Below are 26,083 nucleotides of genomic sequence, written 5' to 3'. Positions count from 1 at the left end.
GTGGTGTGTAATTTAGTGACACTTGTATTGGCAATTGGGTGGTTATGTTGATCTTAAAATTAGTCCTCAAATTAGTGTTGCAACAGTTTTTCTCTTCGGTGAACATATGGTGGGCTGTGTAGGCATTACATTTGACAACTGATTTATAACCCTTGCTGTCAACTGCTACTATAGGGCGCTATCGACCTTTTGTAAAAGTTTTTATTAAAGTTAAATCAGTGAGTATTTGTCTTTTGTGGCATTCTTTTAATACCAAACCTCACCGGTAATCGAAGGTGGTGGCAGCGGTCAATACTACCTGTATCTTACCGGTAAAGCTATGGTAAGATACATTACACAGCAATTTGGCTACCAGGATTCACCGATATACTGCATTTCAAGCAGCAAGTGCCCTTAGCCCGACGAAGGTAATTTTACGTCCTGTCCTCTTCACTTCAGATGAACAATTATGGCAGGTGGTACGCAGGGCTATATAGTGACCAGACGACAAGAGTAAATTAGATTCGGAGAGAACACACACACCTTTTTAAAACGAATTGACTTAAAAATAGACACAGCCTACCCCATACTCTAAATGAATGAAAAGCCACTTGACGTTGATGTATGACAAAAGAATATTGCATTTGACGTTCGTTATTATTATACATCTTTTATTTTTAGATCCACATTTTGTCGTTCAAACCAATGAACTGTGTTCACAAGGACAAATCAAATGCGTTTCTGGTTGGACTTCCACCTGCCGCCTGCGCAAGTTGGAAATGAAACTGGCCACCAGAGGGAAGCACAACATTAATACTAGAAAAGGGTTGCCGTAAACTTTCACACCAAAGGAAATGGGAAGTTTCTGATCAGAACTATTTAATAGCTACTCCTGATCACAGAACATCAACTAAACTTTACCATGTTAATTTGTTGAAGCCTTATTTTGTCTGTGAATTGAACCCTTCTAGTGAAGGAAATAATCCGTCAGTGTGGTAAACCTACCCTCCTGTTCACTTCAGTAATAGCCAAGGTTCATCCTCATAGGGTGGTGGCATTTGAGGGGGACAGTGAGTTCCTTATGTATTCAATGACCTTGCTGCTGTATATTCCGCCTTTTGCCCTATTCTTTTCACTGATGACACCAACCTGATCTTAACACACAAACTTATCACAGGTGCAAACACTACTGTGGAACTAATATCAAAATGGTTTCAATGAAATGCATTTTCTTTAAATGTTAATGTCTAATTTCATTATCAAACAAAAAAGGGTCACTAAAATCTAAATTTCTTGGAGTATGGGTTGATGAGATGCTAGGCTGGAAAGGACACATTCATTTTGTTTGCAGTAAAATCCCAATCAATTGGTCTCATCAGAAAATTGTGACTTGATTAATAATGTCTGCTTTCTCTGCATGACAGCTTGATTTACCCACATCTCATACACTGTAATATTGTATTGGCCAGTATATATGCTTCCTACCTCTTTAACATTTGTCAAATGCAAAAAAATAAAAATGTACTTTTTCAAAGCAACTTCATCCTTCTGTATCAGTATTTAAAAATCTTCAGATTGCCTATATATATGCCTATATATAAAATCAATATTTACCAAATTTGCACATTTATCTACAAATACACATATATTCCTCATTCAATTCCCAAACATTTTTACCAGTTATTTCAAAGTCAACTCAAAGTTCACATGTACAATACAAAACAATCTTCACCATCTCTATTTTCACACCATCCATGGTCAGTTTTTTTTTCATTTTATTTTTTTTAGATAAAGGTGTAATAACCTGAAAAGATTATATATTTAAAACTTAGGAACATTACTGATTAACCAAGTCATAAACTACCCACTTATACACGAATACACAAGCACTCATTCATGCCACACGTACGCATAAACATGCATCCTTGTCTTTCTCATTTCTTTTACTATATTGTATTTTTTTTTTTTTTAATCTTTTTTTAATTTTTCTTTTTTGTATGAGGATCGGGCCCCAAATAAGCCTTTCTGGGTTTATAGCCCCATTCTGCATGTTCATATTTATTTTTTCAACATGTTATGTTCTCTGTTTTAAGGAGGGGGTGTCATTGTATAATTCCTTTATTGGACAGTCTGAGAAATCCAGACAACAATCGCAAAAATAATGTACTGAATGAATGTAAAACCAGACTGTGCATATATTAGATGCATGAATGGGCCCTATTGGTTTATTCATCCATTCTGAATATGATGATAAATAATGAATCCATCTACAGTATAAATTTGGCTGGCATTTCTGTGCCCCATTACAACATGCAATTAAAATGTGTTATGTCTTTGAAGGTCACACTGACACTGATGTCGAACACAGCCCTCGTGAAATTCATGAATTTTACTGTTTTGTTTTATTAATCTCTTTGTTGGACTAACATGCCTACCAGTGTGTTACACCTTAACGTAACTGCATCTATGCATGAACGGAGATTAAGGGGGAGTCCGGGGTCCGGGGAGTTAGGACGATCTCAGACGGCCCTCTCCCTCGGTCCGCGATGGCAGCCTGATGACACATAACAGCAAACCGTAGCCTACTACCCAACCACTATTACCTTGTACCTTCCATTTGGAAATTTGTTCCTCCACTGTACCTTTATTTCCGAAAGTGTAGCCTACAGGCTAAACCGTAGTACTCACGATTATTTGGAACTTGAAATAATTATTTTATTACTGGATTACCCGCTGACGCACTCGCATTCCAAACATCTACCGCCTGACTCTCGACTAATTTACAGCCCGCACAGTTGTCTTCTATTTATTTGCTTTCTTAACCACAAGTGTTGCGAGCAGAACGCACGCACCGAAGAACATGCAGACGCACGCCAGCCAGGCGGCATGCCGCACATGCGTCAGTCTACCTAGATCAGCGAGGACAACTGGAATAAGAAAGTCGTGCAGAGAATGTAGCCTCTTTGAAGAACGTTCAGTGCAGTTGTATTGGTCATGCGATGAGCGATGACACTTGGTGGAAGAAGTATGATGTGCCATACGGTTGAAGCTAATTAAGGAAGACTTGCGAAAGTGATAATACTATTCATTAAACCTACACACATTAAACTATAAATACACAGATAAATAAATGATCCATTCTTATATCATACCAAAACTGTAGGCTATGTCTTACTAGCTGGACTAGAAGTGATATACCGGCGAGATGATAAACTATTCGGCCTGAATCCCTTGTAGGCTTCGTGCCCTTTCATCTGAAACTGAGTATGTAGCCTAGCAATGTGTCAATAAGCGACAGGTCCCTTAACAGCATAGGACATCTATTTTATGTCCTACAAATGCCCTCCGTAGTGATTAGGCTACTTGGACTGTTCAGTATTCACTGGGATACGTTTGTCGGTGCGAGGAACGCGAGTGTGCCAAACGTTTAGAGTATACTAAGTGATGATCCTACCTGAAGCAGCTCTCCGGTTGCATCCAAGGCACTCCCCTGTCAGCTGTCCTCATGCGTGGACTGCCTCGGAGAAGGGGGGTGTTTTGAAGCGAAAGCTAGAAGGATATCTACTTGCTTGGTTACAGTGTGGAATACATTTAATTTAAAACTATTCAGGGTAAAAAATGAAAAATGTCGGTCAGTAGCCATAAAGCAGAAGTGTGCGTGTCTGAATATTTGACGTAGGCCTACCAAACGACTGTTATTGCGGGTTCTGAGCTTTTCAGTCATCTTGCTATAACAGGTCTAGTTTTTAGACAACTTTAAATAACCTAATGTGGTCCTAAAATTGTGTATATGTAGCCCACATAGAATGTTCAGTTACTAAATATGTACTACTTATATGTAACCACTCCTTTACTGGATTTTTCTTTTTGCTTCTTTGAAATGATTTAATTTCACCTATGAGAAGTAACATGCTGCAGAGACGCTTCTAGTCTGCATACCTGCATTTTTATTTCTGAGAACATAATTAGTTAACTGGATTTAGTTTACCCAGTTATTGATATATTGCTAGGGACTGTCCTCAAAGCTGTAGCCTACTTATGTAAAATGTTTTGAAATGTTACCAGAGCTATCTCAAATGAATAGACTATGCAGCCTGCATGCACTGCAAATATTTTTGCAGTCTAGTCAATGTGGTGAAGGAAGCAGTGATAGTTGCAAACAGTCTGCAGCTGGATGGACCAGATAATATACTTCTGGTAAGGGTTAAAAGTTAAGCCACTGCTGTGCGTCGGTTTCTTGAAACACATTTTTATACCTGCATTTCATTTCATGAGCTTGCAAACTGAGGGCAAGCAACTCAAAAATAACATAGTGACAAAAATAGTGCTCACTGTTCACCTAAAAACATGTTAATAGCCTATCTAGCACCGTATCAAGCCTGGTGTTGAAACCCTCCAGAGTTCCTGCCTTTACTACATGACCTGGCAAGCTATTCAACAGAGTGACCACTCTCTGTGTGAAAAAATACTTCCTAATGTCTGTGCAGAATTTACCTTTTGCTCATTTCCATGTATGCCTCTTCATTCTACTAACAGAAGAATCACTTGTTGTTCACTTTGAGGCTTTTAAATTCATAGAAGGTCCTGGTCCCCAATGGTCCCCAAGTCTCCTTTTACTTTTTCTAGGCTTGAAGAGGTTAAGGATCTCGTAAGTAAACTTACAAGTCCTTGCCTTGCCAGCTTTGTGTAATTTTGTATGTGGTGGGTGCTCTGTTTTAAAAAAAAAAAAAATCAGGTTATCTTAAATGGTTGGTTTTATGACCCTCATGCCATATAAATTATGATGAGCGCCTTGGTGAAATAAAAATATAATAAAAAAGAAGACTGGTGTATACTAAGAGCAGAAGTATAAATTGAATTCCTCTTCTCAGTTCATTAGTTGTCTTGGTAACTGCTAGGCTATCCTGTCTGAAAAGTTATTCCACATATTGTATTGCTTGTGCTTTGTTGAGCATTCATTCAGCTCAATAGGCCTTCGGGGAGAGAGAATGTTGGGAGAAGCAAAAAACAACAGGAAATTCACACGGGCTTCTTGCCGGATTTCTTGACCTCCTGCTCTCACAAGGATTGCAACACACGTTGTTACTGTACGAGCTGCTTTTTTGTTACCTAAAGTGTGTTATCTCGCCATAAACCACAAACCTGTCAATGACCCTGTCGAAGCTATTCTGAAGCCAGCAGATCAAACCAAAGCTATCAATAATCTGTTTGATACACACACTAACTACACACAAAAAAGCTCATGAATGAAAATGATTCCTTTTAATTATCATTAAATACTCACTTTTCTAATACCCCTTGACTCTTACCTCATTTCATTGTACAAATTAAGTTTTGTGACCTTGCAGACCATAACATATATTGTAATCTAAATATTGACCAATGCCCTCCTGAGGAACCAGAGTGAGATCATTTAAATATTACAGTTCCTATAAAGAAACTCCTTGTAATTGGTCGTCTCTGAGACTATTACCATCTCGGGCATAGCTTTGAAGCTCTCTGCAGTGGCTGCTTGTGTTAAATTTGCCTGAGAGCTGCTTTCCTTTCTCTGTGCTGTTTCCCTCCTGTCTGTCTCTTCCAAGTTCCTAATAGCAACACTTCCTGGAATTGGGTGATGTAAATAGGACCTGAGGTGCTTGTTGACTGGCACATACCTGACGCGATGCAGACCTGAGGGTTGGAACATTGTACCATAGTTTGATAAAGGGAAGCAATGAAGAGTAGTGTGTGGAGTTTTCCTTTTTTTTTTTTTTTTTTTACATTTGAATTCCCCATAACTCCAGCACCTACGCAGAGACTGGGATGTGCAGATGTTTTTTCTGTCTTCTTCCCCAGCTCCTCCCAGGGCTCCTTCAGTCCCTGACAGAAATGGGTGGAGTCTTTGCGCAGCTGTAACCCTACGCCCCGAGCCTCGATTTCTTGGAACATCTGCGCGGATACGGGTCCACAGGTGTGTGAGTGCTCGCTCTGCGACCCATGTGGCTCCCGAAGGATTTGTGTTGATTTCTGTAGAGCAGCAGCTCCCAAATTTTGGGTCTGAATCCACTGGTGTCGGGTCATTAGGGCTGGCTGAGGTGACACTATTGTCATTATGTTGAAATGCATTACCTTTACTCGTGGGTACACAATGAAAGCTGCAGCACTCAGCATAAAACAAGGGCTTTTGTTAATCAATCAATCAATCAATCTTTATTTGTATAGCTCATTTTGTACAACGGAATACATTGCAACATGTTTTACATGTGTTATATGATTTCTGTGTGTTGCTAAGCATTGCCAGGAACCTTTGACTTGCTAGCGCACCTCTGTGCTAGAAAGTTAATCAATTTGCCAAAGTAATTTGGGTTAATTAAGGGTTGTGCTCAAAGGTGCAACAACCCACCTTGGATCCAAACCCATGGTTAGTTCCTTTACTATGCCATGTTGCTAGTATAGTTACAAACATCGGCTGAACTAATGAGTAACCTGAGGTAATAGAACAATGTCAGCGTTCAGCTTGTATTGTGGGAAAGCGTGACGGTCAAGCCAGAGCGTCTTCGGTTTGTCCTGATTGGACCTTGACTTTGCCATCATCCTGACACTGTCACCTGAGGTCACCTGTGGTCACCTGTGGTCACTCTGCCATCCCGAGGTAGATGCATTCCACTGACTGGCGCAACGGGGGCCCCCATCGGTCACAGGGGCACCTGACACAAGCGCGTAGTCCACGTATAGCATGAAACTGCTTTCGCGAAACTTCGCGAAAGTCTGTTTGCAGTCTGTTTACAAAATTTGTGTGTTTCGCACTGATTCCATTATCTCCATTTCCGCCCTGATTCTGAGAAGTGCCACATTAGCCTGAGTTTAGGCAGATGTGCAGTGATCTCCTGTGGACTCGCGAGCTGGCATGAGTCCAGGCTGGATGCAATTCTGCTTACTAAACTCCAGTCCCTAACATCCCCAATAACTCATAGCTATTAGCCAGCCATCTGGCCCAGGAATGGGAATTGCGTGAAGCAATCTCAGAAACAAAGGGGAGAAAAAGAAGAGCGCTGTTGATCTGTCCCTGTATTCACGAAGAGGAAAACAGGGCTCGTTCTCATAAACAAGGCCCCTCCTTCCCCTCGTTGTGCTGAATCAGGGCTTTGTTCTCATGCTGGCGTGTTATCGGTACAATGTGTGCTCTCCCAAACCTTTTACTTCAAAACAGTCTGTTTTCACTGAGTGAGTGGGACAACTTGGAATTAAGCATTTTGGATTTAATTGTCCGGGGGCCAAAGTTTCCTGTAAATGCAAGACACCCCACTGTGTTTAAGGCGTCAGGTTTCTCTGAATATTCATTCGATGTTGTGTTTTCTGTTTTAATTATAATTTTTTTTTATGAAAGAAAGAGTACATCAAAAGCACATACTAAACATGATTTTTTTTTTTTGCATAACTTCACAATTCCTCTGCTTCTATTCAGAATGCTTTAATATTAATAAAGTAGTCTAAACAGAAATATCTCCTGCGTGTGTATACCCTTCTCTGCACAAACCAAAATGACGGCCGAAATGTTCATGGAATCATTTGTAAACACAGTCTATTATCAAATCTGATCGTATGCATATCCTGTAAATGAGGCCCATTGTCCTGTAAAAATGACTAAATATAGCAAGTTTTATTTTATGGTGCAAAAGATGGTATATCCTTCTAGGCCCCAGCAGTAAATTACAGGAATTTAGCTTCATTGCAATTTGAACAGAAAATGGGCCCGCTCGTGGAATTGGTATTCATTGGCTTTAATAGAACAATTCAGTTTGATTTGGCCTTATTTGCATGCTGTTTTCACAAGGGACCTTAAAGTCTCAAAGCACTATTTACGAACATTCCAGCCACGACAGGGCGGCAGTGACGAGGGAAAACTTCCTTGTGAAAATAGGAAATAACTATAGGTGAATCCTAAATTGGTGATAATCAAATTTTGTGTTTTGAAGATGGTGCCTTGGTGTACTGATGAAGACACTGTGCTGCAGGAGGTGCAGTCTTCATGGATCTGGCTCTCTCGCTCTGCCTTTGCCTCGCATAGTTCACTCGGCATTCATCACATATCATAAGGCTGAGGGTAGTTAGTTGCGGTGTCATAATGAAATGGCACACCCTCTGTTCCCAGTGTGGTCATATCATCAATCCTGGGGTGAATTGGATGGGCTCTGTTGTAAAATAGTCACCCGGGTGCATGTTGCACAACCCAGACTTTCAAGCATTTTAAGATCTTTGGAAGACAGTTCAGGATATCTCCCAGTCGATCATTGTTAATATGCCTGGTAATTGTTTTCCCATTATTACCTCACCATCAAATTTTGATTCTTTTCCTTACAGTATTTACATAATGCACAAAATACATGTGGTAAATAACATCTGAACATGTATTAGCATTATATATATTTGCCTTATCTATGTCTTAGCCATTTTATAAATTAAAAGCGTTGTTATTTAGCCAGATACCATATTCATGACAGCATTGCCCCAAATGTCATTTGGAAAAAAGAGTGTATTGTGAAGAAAAGATTTTAGCCCATTGGAAATATTGAAAGCATTCCTGGTGCAGTGGTCAGTATGAACCTCTCATGAGCAAGCTGACAGTGTTACTCTGTGTTTCTGGAGACCCCCGGAGAGCATATCTGTTGAAACTCAGTCATTCACTAGATGTCGGGATCTCTGAGTCTCTGTAGAGAAACAGCTGCTGGGATGCCGTCGCCAGGGAGACTGAGCTCCAAGACCAATGAAAAGAATGGTACACAAACGGGAACTCTGGATTGTTGGTGGATGGCCTGGCATCCTAATTATGTGCGCCATAACCAATAAAAAGACCTCTTCCAGAACAAGGGCTCCATTCACTCAAAAACATTATGCAACTTCTTTCTTTCAGAGGTGTCTTTATCCAGAGCAACTTGCACTGCTTGTATAGCCACATAGTATTCCATATACCAGATTACATGCAGCTCTGCCAATAGCAGTGTGGTGTAATGGTGAGGGAAGTGGTTTAACCCTTGAAGGTGTGATATCACAGATATGTGATTATAATGTTCTTAACTGAACATTTTAATGCTGATGTAACAATCACTACTGGCAACAATGGAAAACAATGGAGTTCTAGAATACTGACCAGAAAAACCTACTTTTCAAAGGGTTAATAACTCGGAGTTTGCAGGTTTGATACCTAGGTAGTATGCTGCAGTTTGGAAGCTGAGTAAGGTGAGTCTGAAAAGGGTACAAAACCTAGAATGCTGCTGCGTGGCTCTTCCTAGTGTTCCAGTGCATGGTCTGGTATCTGATCTGAACCATGTCAGAACTGACCATGGTCAGCACATCCCGCACTACACACAACTGGCTCTGGGCAGAGATGACGATTCCCAATATTGGATATCCATTTCTTGAAGATATGTAGGCTCCAGGGCTCACTTGTAAAAGATAAATCAATCTCAATGTTACTACCCTGGTTGAATTAATGTTAAATATAAAAATATTAAATATTAAAAAGTATAAATATTGTCCACATAGCACTGGCGAACCATTATTAGAAATCCACTTGTGATTATTATTATCTGTATTAATACAGACATGATGCAGGTTGCAAACAAAACATGGGACCATTAAGTGACTTAACAGGATAAAGAAAGAAGATGCCCAACGCGCTTCAAGCCAGCTGAATAAAAGAGAACTGAATAAATGCTCAACAGCCAGGACGGTCAAACGAGAGAAAAAAAAAAAGAAGTCTTCACACAGTGTTCCTTATTTTGGGCCAGTCCCCGTGAAGTGTCTGGGTAAGGAATTTTTTTTTAACTCTTTTAACAGGAAATTAACCCTTTGAAGAGTAGGTTATTTGGAATGTTTTTTCTAAATTATAAGTTAGTGTTCTAGAAATCCATTGCTTTCAGTTACCAGCAGTGACTGTTACATCAGCATTATAATATTCAGTTAATAGATGTTACAATTAAACCACCCACTCCTAGCAACACACACACACAAAGCCACCATAAAATCAACATACAAATGCTGTACCAAAATGTTAATTAAGGCAAACATGTCTGGTTAAATAAAGTTTTGAATAAACAGGAAAAAGATTGAAAGTCAATTTTTTCAGATCAGTGGAAAGCTCTTTCCATTCCTTCATAGCATTAAAAGAAGAAGCAGATAGTGCAAAGATGGTACATTGTTTAGGAATGCCACACTGCCCCCTTGTAGTAACCTCTAACCCTTGTAACCCTGCTCAAATTCTCAAAACAGAGTTGAACAAAGGCCTTCAGGAGTGGAGGAGCAGCATTATGGATCATCTTAAATGCTAAACATCTGAGATCATAGTGAGGTTGTCACATTGACTGTAAATCTGGAAAGTTTATAGCAGTGGTGATAATGTCGTGATTTCCAATCAAAAAATTTTGAGAGCTTGTTTGTAGAAACTCTAGTGGTTTCAGTGCTGTTTTGCTTGCTTGTAACCAACATGACATGCAGTTGGAAAAAATCTGAAAATAATAGCTGAAGTGTCTTGGACACTTCAACTGGGAGAGTTCCTTGTATATCTAAAGTTAGCGAAGCTATATTTCAATGTATGAGCCATCATTTTATATGCTTCTTGAAACTAAGGGTGGGGATCCGGTATAATATCCAAATATTTGAACTCATGAATATTTATTTTTTGTCCATTTATGCAAATGATGGTCACTGTATTTCATACATTCAGAGTGAAAACATTCAGTGATACAAGAACCAGTGAGCCATTTTGCAACTTTATCCATCGCTTGTGGGGAAAGTTTCAAAATGGCTCAATGATTCCTGTCTCACTGAATGTTTCGAGTTAGATTTAGCATTACGAGGGTGAGTATGTACACTGTTAACAATGCTCAAATGTCAACAGAATCATCATTTTGATCAAGTTCATTTAAATTGTTTTGATTGTCTCTGGACAGTATGTGATGCTGTTTCCTGATTGTTCTGTGTTAATATGCTGAAATAATCCATGAATCTGACTCTCCCCTTTAATCAGTTTTAATGCTTTTGATTTTCATACTTGGGTTGTCCTGAAGCACTTAGACCCAGTCATCATGACATAACAATGCTGCTCATGTGTAGCTTGGACTGCCCTGTGCACCTATATTGTGGCATTTTGCCATGTAGTTTGAAAGAGTGCATGGATCTCATGACCCTGAAGGATGTGATTTTGTCCACTGTTGTTCCCCAGCTAACACAAAATGTTCTCACAATGTTACTGGAATGTTTTGTCAATGTTATAGCTATGCCATTACATGGCAGCAACATTGTGAGAACGTTTTGCGTTAGCTGGTTTAAAGTGATGTATCTACATCTTGCGCACCTGTGATACATAAATCTCAAATGAACTTCAATTTGCACTCACATGAATGTGCTTTACCATTACTCCATCTTGGGGTAAGGAAGGTTGCATTTCAACATTTCTTGCACACTTCATGCCTAAAATTGATTATCAATTAAATGTTAGTCTTAAAGTGCAAACTCAGCCCACTTTGGGGATTTGTGTCCAGCCCTCAATTTTGTGAAATTATACAATAATTTGGGTAATTTAGTCTGTGAAACAATCCCAGAAATGTGTTAGTCAGGGGTGACAAAGAGGAAGAGAACAGTTATGTGTGCGCGTCGCGTGCATGTGTGCTAGAGTGCGTGAGCATGCAAGCATACTTGTGTGTGTGTGTGTGTGTGTGTGTGCATGCGTGTGTCTGAGTGCAGGAAATGAGAACATGTCTTGCAGTGAACAAAGCATTTATTCTAATGGTGTCTTGGTTATTTTGGCGAGACTGTTGTTTCTGAATCTGAGTAATTCTATGACCCTGTACATGTTACATATGCATCTGCCTGTGTTTGTCTATATTTGTGTCTGTGTTTCCCACAAACTGATTTTCAGACATGAAGCAGATTGGATTAAAGCGAGTAAGTACATTATTTTGATCATTTTATATGGATGATTTCAATTGAATACCAATTACCAAATTCCCATAATGGATTACGAAGGAGCTATTCAATAAATACTCATCCCAAAATATTTGGATTTGTCGAACAATATCGAACCTCAATTACAAGCAGCTCAAAAAAGTCAGTCACACTGCAAGCAAATAATGAACAGTGACACTGCTCTAATTGGCAAGAGCTGTCATGCCAATAACAGCAGCTAAAAAATCAGCATGTGTTGTCTACAATACATGACATAATTTATTGAACATACAAAAAAGGAGCCTACACTTTTCTGTTAACTGAATACAAATTAACAACCAAAGACATATCCAGGAGGCTTTGAATTTGATCCCCCTACTCCCTGAAATGGTATAGATACGTAAAAACTATGAAGTTGATTGCTGAATCATTGATTTGAAGCACCAGCCCCCCAGCCCAAAAACCACTGCCCCCCCCCCCCCAAACGCACTAAAGTTTACAAAGATACATGGAAAATTATCACCAGAAAAATGAGCACCCCCCCCCCCCCACCATCCCCATAAACATCAATAAGCAGCTCCACACCCCCTACCAATAATTTAATTTGTTCCGAAGTTTGTTGGTTCAAAATTCGAAGCCTTCCCTGGCTGTGCTGCTGATAACAAGACTATCTTAAAATATTTCCCGCAAAATGTTTTATGCTGATGCAGGCCTTTACATGTCCTCACAGCACTGCCACTAAATGTAAACATTTCAAATGTGCGAGAACAGTCTAAAAATCTCATTTAAAATGTATCCCCGAAGCAACTGCCGAATGGGGGAGTTTCAGAATCCTCCTTGCAAGGAGTGAACCCCAAAAGAGGGGGAGGGGAGCGTTTCTTTGTCCAAACGGAATGCCTACAATCTGGACGGGAACCGAGCAGAACTGGCAGGGCTCTCTGCATTTTCATCACAGTCTGAGGGGCTGTTCCTCTTTAAAGGAGTAATGGACAGAGGAGGGGGCCTTCAAAGTGCAGCGGAGGGTGAACTGAGTGAAGCTCTCTTGTCCAGTACAGTGGTGTCCTGCGGTCATGCGTCCCAAAAGCAAATCCTTGCTGGACCTGTGGGTCGAGAACCGGGAGGCACCAGCGAAGGATGCCGAGGACCTTTCGACGCGTCTTCGCAAGCTGTGAGTGCATAGCGTCTGTTTTTAACATGCGCTGGACGTGTCGTCTCGTGCATCTTTAAAGCAGCTGGTTACATGCTCCTCTGCTGTCTGAAGGCTTTGCTTTATCCAGTTTTCGGGGATTCTAAACTTCTACAGCAAATATGTTTGCATGTGTGCGAATGCGTGTTTGCATGCATGTGCGTGTGAATGCGTGTTTTCGTGCATGTGTGTGTGAATGCGTGTTTTCGTGCATGTGTGTGTGAATGCGTGTTTGATTGCGTGTGTGCATGCATGCGTGTGTGCGTGCAGACTTATAGGATAGCACATACGTGCAGCTGTCTGTTTAAAGTAAACACACATGGAGTTCACAGTGTAGTCATCAGGGCTTCATAAATATAGAAAAAAATCATACTCTAATTATTTAGCTCATATTCTTATTTTATAATGACCCTTAAGACATTTTCATTGCTTTTAATTGCAAATCCTGCAGTTGATAGTCTAATGATATTAGAACATGGCAGCTTCTTTGATGCTTATTGACCATGTTTTGCAGTTTAATTTCACCCTAATTGCATCTGCATTTATGTCTTTTTTATTGTTTGAATTGCAGAAGATAAATAGGTTATTACATTATTTTATTTTATTATTTTATGCATTAATATATAATATCTGGGCAATAGATTTTACTTTAATTTCAAACATGATTCTAAAGAAAATGAGGGAGTAAAGGAAGAGTGACAAAGTACATTAAAGGCAGGTGCTTCCACACAGGTGTGGTTTTTGGTTTAATTAAGCAACTTTGAAGGGGTGAGGCTTTGGGGGGGGGGGGGGTGGGTAGTTGGGGCAAAATTTTGGACAAATTTTCAGGAGCTTTAGTATCTAAATCTGAAGACTTCTGTGAGGAAAAGACATCGACTACGGGCAACTGCGGTGAAAAGTGCATACTCCTCGATCGTGAGGTCTGTGTATTGGTTCAAGATGCAAGGGAAAACAGACAAGCGACTATGAATCAGCTAATTATGAATATCATCCAAGGGCATAATCAGAGTGGTTCCTAAAGAGCAGTCCATTGAGAGCGGTACTCTCAGCCATTAAAATGCTTCTGATGTTATAATAATAAATAATATCTATGATATAAATCAGTGTGTGCGAGGGCTGTAATTTGAGCATGTGGATCATTGCAGGCATGCAGGAGGAGCAAATGATGTTGATCCTCAGGCACATTTTGGCATGCATATCACAAAAGGAAGCGTGTGCAGTAACTATCTTTCATCTGCTGAACTTGAACAATTGCAGTTTGCACTTAGAGAGATGGTCAAGAGTGAATGTCCCCAGTGTCACAAGAAGTTTAAACAAGGAGCAAAATATCTTGGAGTGTGATTGCTACAGCGAAGGGGACAGAGATAGCATGTAGAAATACCCTGGAGCGCCAGTACCATTATTCAGCAGGTATTTACAGTAAGGGTATAACAACATGTGTGGTCAATACAAAACTGTGAGTGTGAAAGGACTTGTGACCATTAGAATTAGAGTGGGATTTACGGGGGCTGCTTGAAGTCACTGGTGAACAGCGTACCAGTTTTGTTTTTGGGAGTCATCGCTTGTCTGTGCTGCGTGTTTACCGCCTCATTACCCCCCCCCCCCCCGTCTCTCTCACTCTCCCCCTCTCTCCCCCCTCTCCTCTCACTTCCTCTCTCCACCTCTCCCTGTCTATCTCCCCCTCTCGCTCTCTCGCCCCCCTCTCTTCCTCTCTCTCTGCCCCTCTTGCTCTCTCACCCCCCCTCTCTCTCCCCCCTCTGCTATTATAAAATGGTCTCAACCTTGGAGAATATTGTTGATATTTGGAGACTGTGAGATGTACTGTGCAGTAGTTCAAGAGCTCTGAGTTTTGTCTTTTTAATGGAAGCTAAAGTAAAGAAGTGTAATCTGAATAATGACACAGTTGACAGCACATATATAAATTGTTCAGTGGATGGAAAAGAATGTGTGTGTATGGGAGGGTGTGGCTTGCATATATGTATGGGGGTGGGGAGTTGTGATTTAATATGTTTATTGAAATGTCTTGGATATTTTGACTTAACTACAAAGGCTGTGCCAATAAAAGACTGCTTAAAGGCCTGCCCCTCTCCCCCCTCTCTCAACCCCTCTTGCTCTCTCCCCGCTACCCCTCTCGCTCTCACCCCCCCCCCCCCTTGCTCTCTCTCACTCTCTCTCTGCCCCTCTCATCCCTCCCTTTCTGTCTCTCTCTCTCTCTCTCCCTCTCCCTCCTCCCTTCCTGTCTTTCCAGGTCACTCCTGAGAGACCGTGACCTGGTCACATCTATCGCACGGCAGAATGTCAAGATGGCCGGCCTGGTCCCTCCCACAGGGACCGACGTGTTTCGCCGCTTCACCCCGGAGTCGCTGGCGGAGATCGAGAAGCTGGCTGAGAAAAATGTGCAGACGGAGGGGACGAAGAACGCAGAGGTGGCCAAGGAGGACCTGCCCAAGCCCAGCAGTGACCTGGAGGCGGGCAAGAACCTGCCGTTCATCTACGGAGACCCGCCACCCGAGCTGCTCAACGTTCCCCTGGAGGACCTGGATCCTTTCTACAAAGCACAGAAAGTAGGGCCTGTAGGCCGTGCCCAATGGCCCACGTGTAGAGTACTGGGAAGGCCGCAGTCCTCAGTGGGCTAGACTGGGCCTCTATTGCTGAGATATTAACAAAACCCCAGTCTACCAGTAATTCCCAGGGCTTGTTTGTAGACCTGTTGTCATTTCCAGTTCACACATTCAATATATTATTGCAATATAATGAACCAAACTCTCAGATGTAAATATACCATGACAAAACAATCTAAGTGTGGATTTGAAAACTCAGCCAAATATGACTCACATGAGCCAATATATACATAAAGTTAAGTTTCAGTCATAGAATAGAAACTTTATGTCCATATTATTTATTATTCTGCATATTTGTCTTGCATTACATTCATTTGGCAGACGCTTTTATCCAAAGTGATGTGCAGTAAGGTCATACTGAAGGTCATTGGACAATTACAAAGCACAGGTCCAATAAGGTATAATACTCTAATATGTAACAGTTTTTCATAGCTATCAATATCAAGTACAGTTCATACAGTAAGCATAGTCTAGGACAGAAAGTTATGACAAGTCAAACTAAAATGAGTCATGACAAGATATGATAGACCTACAACATCAAGATACTTGTGCAATAAAAGTGCTGGATGAAGATACAAGAGTAATATAAATCTGCTAGAAGATCAAGGTAGGATAGATGCATCTTCAGACCACGGCGGAAAATGGACAGGTTCGTAGAGGAACAACACAAAACATAAGATAACAGAGCTTCAAGTACACCAGTTATCCAAGTGCTTGGAGTGAGGGGGTAGGGGTTAGTAAATTAATAATTCATCAAGGAAACTGCATGTGGGCTGAAGCAATTCTTTAAAAAAGATCATTTGTGACCCAGGGTATCCTATAACGCATCCCAGAAGGGAGCTTGCCAAATTCAACAAAAAACAGATGTGAGGAATCCCCCAAGATTTGCTGGGCTTCCTGCCTGTTACGTGATACATTCATACACATGCTATGCCTGTTACATAACACATCTCAGACAGATGTCTATGCGTTCCCTGTGATATTACCTGCCATATTCACCATCTTCCACAGTCTAGCCCTGGTCTTAGTCCCAAGAATGTCATACCAAGCAGAGATATTATGGGAAAGAACTCTTTCAATGATACTTTTATAAAACAATTAGCTGCCTACTGAAAAGCTGTCCGGATTTCTCAAAAGATGTGGACGTTGCTTAACCTTCTTGAAAATATATTCAGTTAGGTGTAAAGCTCAGTCTACTTTATAATAAAGGGCCTAAATATTGCACTTAAAATCATCCACTGTTTCTACAGGGCGGCCATTAAATTTAATTTAACTTAAGCGGAATGCAAATGTATGGTTACTAATGATCAATTTCTTGGTCTTGTTGCCATTTAAGACAAGAGCACTGTTTGAACACCAACTGAGCAATGTATCAATATGGTTAAAATATGTTGGTTCTTATCTGTGTGCTGCCCTTGTAGTAACCCAATCAATGCAACGTCATTGGCGCAGATGGTGAACAGTACTTGGTGACAGGACGCAACCCTAGGGTGCACATGTGCTCAAAACTGTTAAGGCCACTAACAGACCCTCTCTCGGGCTGATGAGAAAGAAGGTTTTTAAAAACAGAAAGACGGGAACACGCATTCAAAACAAAACAAAATTATATCATAAGTATCTTGGCAACATAGTTCCTTTCCTGCCCTTTGTTGTGGACAATAAATATAATATAGTGTATCAGCGTTCCCTGCTGAACATCCAACAGAGGCCATCGTCTTTCTGTTTTTATGAACACTTTGAGTAGCCCGCGCATCATGCCATTTAGAATTTGTTTCATTTGTTTCTAAAGTGCGGGTTGGTCACTCGTTGGTTTATTAAAGGAGGTTTTTAAGCCATAAAACAACCTGGCAATTGAGAGCAACATTAGAAAGCCTCAGCAGGGGGATGCGTGTTCTCATTGTATTAAATGGTGAACTAAAATCTTGGAATAAAACTCTGGCATGACTTCAAGACATCTGCAGATGTTTGGTAACTGTAATAATTAATGTAAGAGTTGCGTCACCAGTGATTTGACCCCTCCCGATGACTGACTGACCCTTTTCCTACACTTGCTCAGAATGCTAGCCAAAGTGACTGGCCTGAAATCATTTACTGATTTACTGAAACAATTTGGCAAAAACAGACTTGCATTGAAAGACACAGCCCTTGAGCATCCTCTCTCTCAGAGCTTCAGGCCCAGGGGTCGTATTGGGCCTAATTCTTTGCAAAACCAGCTGCAACCTCACTCTCATTAAACATAATAGGAGCATAATCAATGGTAGTATTACATATAGTACGTTATCACATGCAGTATCATCATGACCAAATCTACAATAAAACTGGTTTAGATATTTGGCAAAAAATGAATTATCTGAGGAGAAGATCTACCTCTTTGTTCATTTCAGATTTCAACACCTTTTTTCAATCTAAAACAGTTATTTAAATTATTAATGGCACAAATCATTCATTTTCTTGGTTCAGTTTGATGTTTACACACAAACAGCCTGACTCCCGTTTGTTGCTGCTGTCATGGTCTGTGCTCGACTTCAGAGGGCAGCAGAGGGCTAATCTTTATTTACCAATATTACTGATAATTGAACCATTATTTGTGATTATTGCTTTCACTTGTTCCTCATTATCTCCTGTTTTTGAGTTGCCCAAGTTATTCCCTTTGTTGCTAAATCTTGAAGCCTCCTGCCTTGTGCTTGCTTGACGTGGGCACTGCCAGTGGTTCTTGTTATTTGTTTGGCGAGTTATTTGTTTCCTGGTACCAAGGCATTACTCATTGAATTTGTTACTCAAGTGATGTTATGATACATAACATGTCTCCAAATCTCTCCCTCCCTTTTCTATCTGTCCTCCCTCCTACTTTTCTCCCCCTCCCTCTATTCTTTCTCCCCCTGCAGACCTTTATTGTCATCAACAAAGGGAATACAATCTTCAGGTTTAATGCTGAACCTGCCTGCTATCTTCTGAGCCCTTTCAACATTCTTAGAAGAGGAGCCATCAGAGTCCACATACATTCATATCCTTCATTGTCAAAATCAAAATTATGCTGCTTTTTAGTCATTGTGAAAACTGAGATGTGCCTTCAGGTGACATTTTTCCTTTAGATTGAATCACAGTTCAATGTAAATGTTAGTTTTTAAAAAATCTTCAGCATTTGGTGGAGTTCACAAAAAAAAAAAAACAGTTTTTTGGGTAAATCAGAATTAATGAATTAATGGCAAATTTGATATTTATTCCAGGCCAGAGCTGCATGCAGATTCAGCCAGCAAAGTGTACTCATCGCATCACAATTTGTTGTTTTTATGTGTTGTTATTTAACTAATGTAGTTCCTGCTGGATAACAGCAGAGACTCTTTTAAGTTTACTTTTTTTCTTTTCAAGCAGCAGTTTTAAATGTGAAGAACTGTCAAATCACTTCACGTTCTCCCAATGTCTTGTATCATTTGAAAGTTTTCCATAACTCTAAATTACAATTTTTCGTGTGTTCATCATGCTAACTATTGTGTTACACACTCTGTGGCTGTCAGTCTCCTATCCCCCAGCTTGGTTAGAAAGACATGCAGAGTGAGTTTCCATATCGATAATTTTACAGACTGAATGCATGTTCTACAAACTGTGGAAAAAGCAATAGCCTAGATTTACTTATGTCCAAACAAAAGAAAAATGTTTTCATTACAAATGCAGCAAGACACAGTTAAATGCAAAAGTATTGGGACAGTGACACTTTTTTTCTTTTTTCTTTTCTTTTGCTCCGAACTCCAGCACATTGGATTTGATCGGGGGGGGGGGGGGGGGGGGTTAAAACATCATTAAAACATAAAAAGTGTTCATTGAGAATAGAAAAAAATTGCCTGTGGGTAGTTGGGTGTGAGGCAAATTGTTTCCAACAATACAACACAGGAGTATCATGGAGTATCATGGAGAACATGAAGGTTCACATAATGCTGATCCAGTAGGATGTTTTGCAACTGAGCATGGCCTCTTTACTGTGCTGACAGGGAGTCAGCAGGTGTGATAAACAGTTTGTTTTACTTTGGGGGTCTGATAAGAGGCAGACTTCTGTGAACTGCCTTACATACTGTCCCTCCAGAACTGGAGTTTGACACCCATGTGATAAAACATGCATAACTCGCCTCTAAGTCCATCGCAAAGTGAGCTCACATGAGATTATTGTGCCTTGTGGTAAAACAACCCCAGTTTGACCTATGATCCCCTCTTTTGTTACAGGTATGTATTTACTGGTATTTTTACCTTTGAGGCAGTACTCAAAGTGCTGTCTCGAGGCTTCTGTGTGGGCCACTTTACATACCTGCATGATCCATGGAACTGGCTGGATTTCCTTCTGATTACAATGGCGTGAGTATTAGAGTATTAGAGTGAGTGTTTGAGCCAGATGACCCTCGTCAGGTACACCAGTGGTTCCTACACTGTTACCCACCTGTCTGTGGGCAGTGCAGTATAATGGTTTAAATAAATGGCCTTGTAGCCTAAAGGTTGCGGCCTAGACCCCCAGGCAGGACACTGCTGTACCCTTGAGAAAGGTTAACTGCCTGTCACACCTCATTGTTGGTCAGCCAGCCCATCAGGGGCACTGTTAGGATTAGGTGAAAGGTGAAAGTTCAGGGCACATGTACATCTGCCCTCCTGCCTTTTACACTAACATAACCCCCCAAACCAAAACCATATTACTTACCACAGCAGCAGCTGCAGTCCACCTTTTATGTAAACGGTTATGTCTGGGCTGTTTGATTTGAGAACAGATTGTTTTCATTCCTCTGAACTGTTGCCAGTCCAGGGTCAAATATTAATTTGACATACTTGAACAACCATACAACAACCCTTTTCTGGCCAGAGATTACATTCACCAGGGGGGTCACGTTTGAACCAGTCCCTGATTGGAGGGGAAGAATGAGACCCAGAGTACCAAACTTGCATGGGACTTAGGTCTGCTCGCGGTGTTGATCGCTTTTGACTGTGTTCGCAGGTACGCCAACGAATTCATCGGCCTGCCCAATCTCGCTGCCCTCCGGATGTTCCGCGTGCTTCAAACACTGGAAAGCCCTGGTGGGTCATATACACCTCCAACCTCCAAGCACCTTCTTTTTGTTTTGTTCTAATGGCAAGATCAGTGATGGATTGCAAAGATGCTGCCACATGGGTGTTATGGCTCCAAAAAAAAAAAAAAAAAAGAGAAATAATTGGTGACCGCTTCTATGAATTGTTCTTCATAAGGGCTATATAACTCTTTCATAAACACAACATAGGACCTTACTATGCACTCCATAGGAATGTCTCAGTTGCAATGTTTATACCAGAAAAGGGCATATGATGTATGTTGCTTACTGTGTCAGTTGTGAAATGACACAATATACCCATTTATGGTGACTGACATAAGCATCTATGAAGGGGTTATGAAGGTGTTATGTACAGGCAGGAAGGAGCTTCTGAAGGACCATTCCCAACAAGTGTTACCAATAAATATTTTAGGTTTTTAAATAAACTTAAACTTTTTTTTTTCAAACTTAAATTTGTGACCAAATAGACTTTTGATCACATAGACGTGCACTAAATCATGGCTGTTGTGGAGGAAAATCCCTTCTTAGATTCGGTGGGTGAGTCGGTGATGCAAGAATAAAGACTAGAAATTATGATTTCTTCTAATAACCTTTTTATTCTCTTCAATCAATAATCCTTTTAATGTACGTAGGCCTACGGGAGGTCTCCAGTACCATAAAGACACATAGAGAGCTACCTTGCATTATGTTTTACATCCTTTTTATACAACCACATTTCCTCCTACCCTGATGTATCTTCCCTTTAAAATAACCAATCCCAGCCGAGGTCAAACTTATGTTTCATCAGTTAGTTTACCAATAACTATTATATAATCTTCCATTTTAATCAATAATAAATATTTCACTACACACACTTACAGAGGAATGTATATGCATGACTTGAATAACAAGTATTTGTCCTCATGGTTAACAATTGTTCCATCTTCCAGTTCCAAAGTACATGCACTTTACATGCATTCACTACATGCTGTAATCCAACTGAAATATTGACTCATATACACGCCACCATATTCTAACAAACTATGTTTATATCATTACCGTTGCCGTGATTACTTTGATTTTCATTCATTCATTTTAATAGAATATAATCTATACATTTACTAGATATAGCAAATCAGTTCTTTCTAGGTCAGTATCCTTTCTCTTCTCTTGTAACTCAAAGGTCTTCTGCACAAGACTGTTTCCCAACAGAAGTTACTTACAAAATTCCACTAAGTAAATGTTTACAATTTTCCCTCCTGCAACTGGGGTTCAAAGATTTTCTAGGTAGTATGCATCAGTGTACAAGGAGACCACTGTCTTTCTTTAGCTACAAATAGACATAACACAGAATACCTATTGTTCTTCAGACATCATCCCATAATCACATACATTTAAATATATTCTTGATCAGTACAATCTTTAATAAGAAGAAATGTAAAAACATTAAAAGAATGAAGAAAAACCATACTTCCACACTGTTCATCTGCGACTGTGGAATTTGTTCCCAATGAGGGGGAAATTTTGTAACAAAAATATGAAAGAAAATGATTCACATTTAATATCAAGTGACTGTAATACCTGTGTGGTGCCACTGTTACTACAGAAGTTAATAAACATTGTTATGCATTACTAGTTTAAAAAAAGAACTAGTTAGCGCTGGTTAGTGTTAAAATATGGACATACAGCTTGTTCAACCTTCTGTGACTTCGTGTTTATTTACAGTAGTTACACTGTAAGTACTTATGTAGTCACAGTGTAAAGCAGGGGTTCCCAAACTATGGGTTGTGACCCCTTGTGGGGTCGCCTGGTTTGAGGATGGGGTTGCCCAAAAACTTTGGGGAAAAAAAAATTAGTTAAAAATTTTTTTTTTTTGTATTTATTTGTCTTTTTAAAATATGTGAATATAATTTATGACATGCCAAGTATCAGAGCAACCCAGCTATAATAATGCAATGAGGCATGAGAGGCTGTGGTATATTGCCAATATAGTCACGGCTAAACGGTGTTGTTAGGCACGAGGCATGTGTGTGGGTGAGGTGTTGGGTTCACGCAAATTTGCAAATATTCATTTAGGGTTGCATCAGAAACCCCTGATGTGAAATTAAATTACTTATGTCAGTCTACTTACCTGCAATTGGTCAAAACATGAACTGTGGTTTTAACCCCTTCTTCTTTTTTGTGTTTCTTGTGGGGCTCAGCTCTGAAAATCTTCACGGGGGCCCTGATCCAGTCGGCGAAAAAGCTGGCTGGCGTGATGTTCTTCATCATCTTCTGCCTCAGTGTCCTCGCCCTCATTGCGTTGCAGCTCTTCATGGGCAGCCTGCGCCAGAAGTGCATCATGTGGTCTATAAATGAGACAAATGAGTCCAGTTATGCCACTTCCCCCTCCCTCTACCCTACGGATGGCCCCGACTCATTCGACTTCGATGTCTACATGAACAACCAAGGTGTTTATTTTCAGAGTATGAACGCTGGAGAGGTTCTGGATGCATGCTGTCATTCCAGTGTTGCTGTAACAACAGCGGCTGCGATCATCCAGTCTAGTTACAATTGTATGCTATTCTCAAATCTGAACACCTACATTAAAGTTTTTTTGCACATTTTGTTTAATTGACCATTTCACCATATGTGAAAGAAATTACAAGTGGCCCATGCCAAAATTAGTTTTAAATACAATAAATTATGGCTTGGAAAAGTAAAGATGCGTAAACTTTTATTGTGGTTAAGTAAATAAGTGGTAAAGTAATTGTATACCTTGTCACTTATACCTATGTTGTGTTTCATTTATAGAGAACTACTACTATTTTCCTGGACACTTGGACGCTCTTCTTTGTGGAAACAGCTCTGCTGCTGGGTAGGTCAATTTTTGAGGTGGATATCATACAAATTATACTCAGTGGCATATTTGAAATGTTCTGGGTTTGTAGATTTTTACGAGTTTTTAAAATAACAATTTTCCTTTGGGCCCTTGTTACCAAAGTTAAATATTTTGAAAACTAAAACCCAGTCACAGGCTCATTTAAACCATAGCATGTTTTCAATAAAGTAAATTCATTTTAATCACCCAAATAACTATTAAATATCTGGCTATGTCTGTTGAGTTACAGTGTTTGGGGAGGTGGGTAATGGTAGAATGGGATGATTCTATTTCAACGAATTATTCACAATTTCCTTGTTAATAGAAAATGCCCAGAGGGCTACGTGTGTATGAAGGCTGGACGAAACCCAAACTATGGCTACACAAGCTACGATAACTTCGGCTTGGCTTTCCTGGCTGTCTTCCGTCTTATGACACGGGACTTCTGGGAGAATCTGTTTCAGCTGGTACCCACGCACTTACACATGTCAAACCCACCATAACCAAGGCCTAGATTCAACCAGCATCTCTGCATAACTTAATGTTGGACAAAAAGCAAAAAGTCTTTACTTTAAATTTTAGCATAAAAAATACAAGAAAATCACAAGGGGGGGGGAAACACAAGAGAAAACACAATAAAATGGAGAACACAAGAAAACACTGGGGGGAAAATGTTCAAGAGGCTAGAAACACAAAGGGCTGACAAAGAACTGGGCAAGTTCACACAAAGACCCAGCAAAGAGACTACCGGCACAGGGAACTTAAATACACTGTGAAATACACAATCACCAAAACGTGAAGACTAACAAGAACCAACAGTCCTATAATTACAAGCAGTCAACACAGATGAGACACAGAGACACAAGGAAAGGGAAACAGGTGGCCTCTGGTGGACAACAGGGGGAACTTGTGATAATATCTTTTCTTTTTCTTTTTTTTGACCTGGCTTGAGTCATGCCAAAAAACTTTTAAAAATCCAAGCTGGAAGCTAAGAAAGCAAAGTCTTGTGGATATGAAATATCACAGGCCCTAGACGAGGAACGCTTGTTTAGTTCAGTCAGATGCATTGCTTATAATGTACAACTAGACTACGGTGGGACAGATAGCGCCCCTACTGGTAGGGATGTGGTGTGGTGAAAGAACGTGCAGTATGTGAGCAGTGTGGAACCAAGATGACCAACTCCAGATTTCGCAAATCCTCTGTGTACACTGAATGTGAAGTGCACATAGGGTTTCAAGACTGTCTGATTTCTATTTAAAACCTTTAAACATTTCTGCGGTTTACCTGCTTGGATACACAAGCGAGCTTATTACAAACCAAAGCCCAAGCCTACAAGGGAAGCCACAGAAAAATAAGCCCAATGCTACTTACAATGAGCCAAAACACTCGCTAGGAACCCCTGGCTTCCTAACTCCAGCTCCTGTCTCCTCACCTTACCTTGTGCAGACAATGCGCGCAGCGGGACAGTCCTTCATGCCCCTCTTTGCCGTCGCCATCTTGGTCGGCTTCTATCTCATCAACCTCGTCTTGGCCGTGGTGGCCATGGCGTACGCGGAGCAGAACGCAGCTGCCATTTCGGAGGCCCGGGAAAACGAAAAGGAGTACCAGAGGATTCTGAGGCAGCTGAAGAAGCGGGAGGCGCAGGTTCGTGGACCACGGAAAACGTCCAGTCGCTGTTTTTAAAATAAATATAAAATAAAAAATAAAAAAACTTAGTTCCCAGATTAGCTGATTATTTCACAGAATTGATTCACAGAAACTCAATGGTACAAAAACGGTGCCATTATGCTTCTATGGGAGGTCAGAGCATGAATTTGCATAAGGTGAACAGAGCCTGGGAGGCATGGCCAGGAAAGAATGTTCCCCACAATTAGGGGGTACCCCATAGTCGAGTGTACTTGTAGGCAAGTCTACTGTCCCTCTTCTTATTGGACTAAGCATGCCATACACCGTAGTTGATTTTCCGCCGTGTGAATCTGCAGGGAATGGAGAAGAAGAATGAGAAAGAGGAGATGTCCAGTACAAGGCCCAGTTTGCTTGAACTGGACAAACCAAGCCTGCGTAAAAGAGCCTCTCGTGAGGTTAGTGGGGCCAGCAAAGAGATCAAAGGTAAATCAAGGCTTATTAACCTTTTACACCATACAGTAACACTACAACTAATGATTATGACCAGGGTGGGAAATGGTAAATGGTAAATGGACTGCATTTATATAGCGCTTTTATCCGAAGCGCTTTAAAATTGATGCCTCTCATAAATCAACCTGCTAGCAGCCAAATGCTGGTAAGTTTTATCTGTGGCTGGTAAGTTTACCACCATAACTTTTTCTGTTTTCCTCTAAACGTCTAGCTGTTTTTTAAGACAGTGAAATTGGTTTGTGAATTTTTGGATGCACCAGCCACCGTGGCCAGCAGATGAAAAAGTTTGTTTCCTGCCCTGATTGTGACTGAAAACTTGGTATCAGTGCTGTTTGC

The 26,083-nt window shown here is 40.5% G+C and overlaps 2 protein-coding genes across 2 annotated transcripts in view; one reads left to right on the top strand and one right to left on the bottom strand.

Moving 5' to 3' along the window:
• The window catches only part of LOC118216400 (myosin-10), a 77,548-nt gene extending 74,097 nt beyond the window's left edge, over positions 1–3,451 (bottom strand). The window contains exon 1 of the mRNA XM_035397519.1: positions 3,434–3,451. The gene's annotated coding sequence lies outside the window, so the exon portion shown is untranslated. The remainder of the gene's footprint in view (positions 1–3,433) is intronic.
• Positions 3,452–12,825: 9,374 nt separating this feature from the next.
• Positions 12,826–26,083, top strand: part of LOC118216729 (sodium channel protein type 4 subunit alpha B-like) — a 28,499-nt gene continuing 15,241 nt past the window's right edge. Inside the window, exons 1-11 of the mRNA XM_035398168.1 lie at positions 12,826–13,069; positions 15,336–15,651; positions 18,594–18,712; positions 19,168–19,260; positions 19,924–20,052; positions 20,681–20,760; positions 22,952–23,200; positions 23,544–23,607; positions 23,936–24,077; positions 25,058–25,255; positions 25,594–25,720. Coding sequence (XP_035254059.1) covers positions 12,972–13,069; positions 15,336–15,651; positions 18,594–18,712; positions 19,168–19,260; positions 19,924–20,052; positions 20,681–20,760; positions 22,952–23,200; positions 23,544–23,607; positions 23,936–24,077; positions 25,058–25,255; positions 25,594–25,720 — 1,615 coding nt within the window. The 5' untranslated portion in view covers positions 12,826–12,971. The remainder of the gene's footprint in view (positions 13,070–15,335; positions 15,652–18,593; positions 18,713–19,167; positions 19,261–19,923; positions 20,053–20,680; positions 20,761–22,951; positions 23,201–23,543; positions 23,608–23,935; positions 24,078–25,057; positions 25,256–25,593; positions 25,721–26,083) is intronic.

The sequence above is a fragment of the Anguilla anguilla genome, chromosome 17 (assembly GCF_013347855.1).
Source record: "Anguilla anguilla isolate fAngAng1 chromosome 17, fAngAng1.pri, whole genome shotgun sequence".
Lineage (NCBI taxonomy): Eukaryota > Metazoa > Chordata > Actinopteri > Anguilliformes > Anguillidae > Anguilla > Anguilla anguilla.
This window is presented reverse-complemented; position numbering and strand designations above follow the sequence as displayed.